Genomic DNA, 5,153 nt, shown 5'->3' with positions numbered 1-5,153 from the left:
TATATATGATTTTTATTTAAAGTGTGTATTATCGATTTGCAAATCTATTTAAAACGAATCAAGAGAAAGTTCTCGTCCCTGTTATTAGAACATTTAACGATAATGATCGTGAAAACCATTGAATTCCTTAAGAATTGAACCGAGCGTTAGCATAAAACATAAATCTTCTTTACCAAGAAATGAAAGATTTATTTTATCATGATTATTAGAAAGTATTCGATACACAACTGAGTAATAATCTCATACTTTGTTTATCGGCCATTAGGATTTGCTGTCCCCTCGCATTGTCCACCAGCAGCTGCACCTCTTCCGAATGGTCTCACGTGGATCAGGTAAGGAACAGAAAAATGATTTATCATGATGTATCATCGAACAAGAATAATGGCCATTTGTTATCTCACGATTTCTACATATGTCATGCGAATCATTCTTTTATTTTATCTATCTATCTATCTATCTATCTATCTATCTATCTATCACAACTTGTTTGTTTTTTTTTAATTGACGATAGAAAAACGAAGAGAAGAACGATAGTAAGTTAAATTCCTATCATCCCCAAATAAAAAATAAAACAATAAAACACACCCATACACGTACACCTCTCCCACCTTCAGTTCCATCGAGATGTGAAAGGAAGAAGAAAAAAAAGAAAAGGGGGGTAGAAAAAAAAAGTAGAAAATTATATCGCGGGATGATTTTTAGGCACAGGAATGGATACGAAAAGCGAATAACACGACTGTCATTCGTGTTAATCAGAACCAGGGACTACTGATGCAGAATCAAAATCACAGACAACAACAACAAGTACCACCATCATTTGGTCATCGTCGTTTGAATTCCCGTGGTAATTACGAGGAGGATGATATCGATAATGAACCACTCTACGATCCTGTAGCACCAAGAATCGACTACGAGGTACATGATTTCGATGCAAATCCAAGGGACGAGGCCAATCGTCGTTTAGCTTATCGACGTGACAACATCAGACAACAGGATGTCATTTACGATGGTCCTGCAGATGAATTACCACTTTTTCATGGTTCCAAGGTAACAACAATTAAGTATACTATCAAAAAAAAAAAAATCTAATCAATTTTAACGTTAACTTTTTTTGTATTTCATCTTTTTATTATATATCATCGCCTAAAGCATTTAAAATGAGACTTCCTTTACCTGCAACACCCCCTCCCCGCCCCCCACACCTCCCCTTTCTATTTAATACAAGTTTTCTTGACTTATTACATTTGCTCGAAGCGTTTTCTATATTCTTCATTATTTTATTTTTTATTTTTATTTTTCTTTCTATCGTTCATCTCTTCCTATCTTCTTATGTAATACTTTTGCGTGTATTAACTCATCCATTTTGGTTTTTCTATTTTTCTCTCTCTTCCCTCTTTTAAAGGAAAACGAACAGCTCGACGTTAATCGATTGGCAGAATTGCAATTGGTTCAGAGACAGACCGAAACGGATAGGAAAACTATTACGAGTGTTGTTGAAGTTCAATCCGTTTGTCCTCCGGCACCCCCGCCACCTCTTCCGTATAAATGGCCAGCAGGTTTTTATTATATTTATATATATATATATATATGTTGATTTATTATTAATTATTTATATTATTATTATTGTAGATACGTATAAGTATATTAAAATAACTATTAACTTTCAATTACAAATCGGACATTACACTATAATTAATTATAACAATTATAAATACCTATTGCAAAAACAAAAGAACAAAAAATGAACGTTCAATACTTAATTTTTATATATACATAATAAGTATTTATATTATATTATTATAGATACGTATAAGTATTAAAAAAACGATTAACTTTCAATTACAAATCCAACATGACACTATAATTAATTATAACAATTATAAATACCTATTGCAAAAACAAAAGAACACAAAATGAACGTTCAATACTTGATATTTGTTATAAATTTTCTTAATATTACTCGAACAGATGCTAAACCTATGAACGCTATGGGAATGCAAATGGGTAGCACGATGTCTATGGGTAGTACAGGATCAACGGAAACCGAATCAAGTCTTGAGTCTTCCTGCAGCAAGGATTCTGCATCAACTTCTTCATCGTTGTCAACGTCATCCTGCGAACCACCATCATCTTCAACCATTTCTTTTGGTTCTACCACTGTCCCATCAACTGTTTCAAACAAAACCAATGAAAGTTCGTCTATGGTTATCAACCGTGGATCGAATTTACGAACTTCACCTATTGCAAGCACTGACCTAAGCACTGCCATAACTCAAGAATTACAGAGGCGAGCTCAACAGGTACTATATTCAATGATTTTTCATGTTTTTCATTAAAAAATAAAAAGAAATTGAGTACGAGACATGGATGATGATGACGATGATGAGAATAATGATGATAATGATGATGATGATGAGAATAATGAGGATAAATAATGAGAATCGAGAATGATTAAGTAATGGCGACTGAGACTCGCCATTTACGAGGTCTCGATCGATGTTGAAGATCATACACGAAAAAAAAAAAATAAATATCGTAATAAGGGCCGGATTCTTTTCGTTTCGATCATTATTTTCATACCAACTCTCTATGTATCTATCTATCTATATAGATTTATCTTTATCTTTCTTTATGAAGAAGAATCTAGGAACTGACATTATCTTTTATGATTTCTTATAAAGATTCAACATTTTCTCTCTTACTCGTCGTAGGCAGCAACGATTGAAAAGGAGGGAAAGGCAAAGCAAATGCATTCTTGCAATCCGTTCAAATCGATTACGTTATTGTTTTTGTTTTTGTTGTTTTATTAGCATTTCGAAACAAATCATATTCTAATATATGAAGAAGTGTTAAGAAAATATTTGTTATTTCGTTTATAAACTGCCTACGCCARAGTTTATTCACATAAAAYGTTTTATAATATTAATTTCTTACATCAATTCCTATATATATATATATATATATATATGTATATATATATAAAAGTATATAGAAATAAATCTAAGGATTTGAAACGTGTTGTAAGGCAAAGTAATCGTATACGATGATTTTACGAGCTATTCTTGAACAAGTATTAACTTTGTATTGCGTACAAATGGTATGCGGAATTTTACAAATGTTAAAAAAATATTTTCTTCGTGAGTTTACTATACTATACTATTCGCGAATGAATTATGATTCGTAAGTTATTTTTACTTAGGTAAGCGTAAAAACGTACGTTCGACTAAATCAATTCTTTTTAAAAAAAGAAATTTCTATATATACTTTTACATATTATATACTTATTATNTTTGAGAATTAATTTTTTATTAATACAAAATACCGATGGGTAATATAATTTATAATGATAAATATTTTTAAAGAAATTATATATATAAAATATTTTATACTTATTTTCTTTTTTTTAAAATATCGTACACAGTGTACTATACGTAATCGTATTCATTTTCTTCTTCTTCCTCTTCTTCTTTTTTTCTTTTTTTTTTTTCTTTCTTTTAGAGAAGTTTGAACGCAGCCAAAGCTGAAGCTTCGAAAGAAAAATCAATGGTACCACCTAAAACAATTAATCCAGAAGCACTTAGGGCACAAGAACAGAAAGTCACGCACGACAAGGTACGTTCTTTTTTTATTTTTAATTCATTTTTAAAAATTTTTCATATTTTTTCTCACGAGATAATAAACAAAAAAAAATAGATAAAATATAAATCGAAATAAAGAGAGAGAGAGAGAGAGAGAAATCGATTGAGTTTTAATAATATGGACGATTTAATACTTAATTGTTCGTAAAAAACTATGACTTCCTTTTTATTTTTTATTTTTTTTCTAGTTTTCCTTATCATAAATTCCCACATTTATTTGATGTATTTTATTATTATCTATTTTCAGTTAATGGAAGAATTCAAACGTGCGCATCGAAAGATGTTCAATGCTGCCCAACAGAGGGTCCAATTTTCTGATCAAGTTACCGAACCGGTAAGAAAACAATTGATCTCATTTCTCTTTCTTTTTTTTTTCTCATTTATTATAAATAAATAATAAATATATATCCGTGTCTCTCTCTCTAAATTTTATCGCGTAAATTCATCTCATATTATTAGATTTCATTAAAAATACAAGAACAATCTAATAATCCGAAAAAATATCAATCTCATCATTAATCTAAAAGGGGGCCATGGGGGGAATGGGAAGGAGGAGGGGAGGGGGAAAATTCTTTGACGAGAATTTTAACTAGAAATATATTTTTATTATACACTATTACTTGCATTCGCGATAAAAGAAAAAAAAAAAAAAAAAAAAGAAGAATTATCTCAAAATGAAATCGAGCATGTGTAACAAACACACCTTACACAGCTACCGTATCATACTTTGATATTACGTATTACCTATGGAAACATGATTAAACTCGATTGATTATTTTTTTCCTTATTCCCCCCCCCCCCCCCCCCCCCGATAATTATCGATCGTTTTCGAGAATACGTTCATATGTTCATTCGTTTATCAGTTTGTTTTAAATGTTCGATATACAACACGAGTTTTACTTAATTTTTTGTTTTTATTTGTTTCTATTTTTCTTATTTTTTTTTCTTTTTTCTTCTTCTTTTCTTTTTTATTAATCGTAAAGATCACAAACTCGGGAATGGAGATGTAACTTTTATAAATTAGAAAACTTTCTCTGCTTTTCTTTTTTTAGCGAACGTTTAATTACCGAAAAGATAGATCGAGTAAAGAAAAAAAAAAGAAAAAGAAAAAGAAGAAAGAAAAAGGGGGAAAATTTTTTTTTTTTATTTCTAACGAAGAAGTGAAAGCGAGAATATAACGAGTACCATCAATTGTTGTTACATGAACCGTCTAGCACCATATCGTAAAGTTTAATATAAATTACTGTTAATCGTATGTTTGTTCGCGTAAAAAGAAAAGAAAAAAAAAAGAAAAATGAAAATTAAAAAAGGGGAAATTTATTAAATCGTTTGAACGAAATTTACGTAATTCTTTCGAGCGATACGAAACTAAATAAAATATATTTTCATTTATATTTATTATACTTATTATATTTCAATTATATATCTATTAATTCAACAACAACAACAACAACAACATACAAATAAAATAACAAAATCACGACAAATATGTTTAATATATTGAACATAAAAAAA

General features: G+C 29.8%; 1 protein-coding gene across 1 annotated transcript in view; it reads left to right on the top strand.

Moving 5' to 3' along the window:
- The window catches only part of LOC106792272 (putative uncharacterized protein DDB_G0277255), a gene marked incomplete at its 3' end in the record, with an annotated part of 11,588 nt that overhangs the window by 2,490 nt on the left and 3,945 nt on the right, over positions 1–5,153 (top strand). The window contains 6 exon segments of the mRNA XM_014758578.1: positions 266–332; positions 703–1,047; positions 1,403–1,556; positions 1,969–2,300; positions 3,499–3,612; positions 3,886–3,972. Coding sequence (XP_014614064.1) covers positions 266–332; positions 703–1,047; positions 1,403–1,556; positions 1,969–2,300; positions 3,499–3,612; positions 3,886–3,972 — 1,099 coding nt within the window.

This window comes from Polistes canadensis, unplaced genomic scaffold, assembly GCF_001313835.1.
Source record: "Polistes canadensis isolate GaletaPanama2010 unplaced genomic scaffold, ASM131383v1 scaffold_400, whole genome shotgun sequence".
NCBI lineage: Eukaryota > Metazoa > Arthropoda > Insecta > Hymenoptera > Vespidae > Polistes > Polistes canadensis.
Note: the sequence above shows the minus strand (reverse complement) of the source record. Positions and strands in the feature narration are given on the sequence as shown.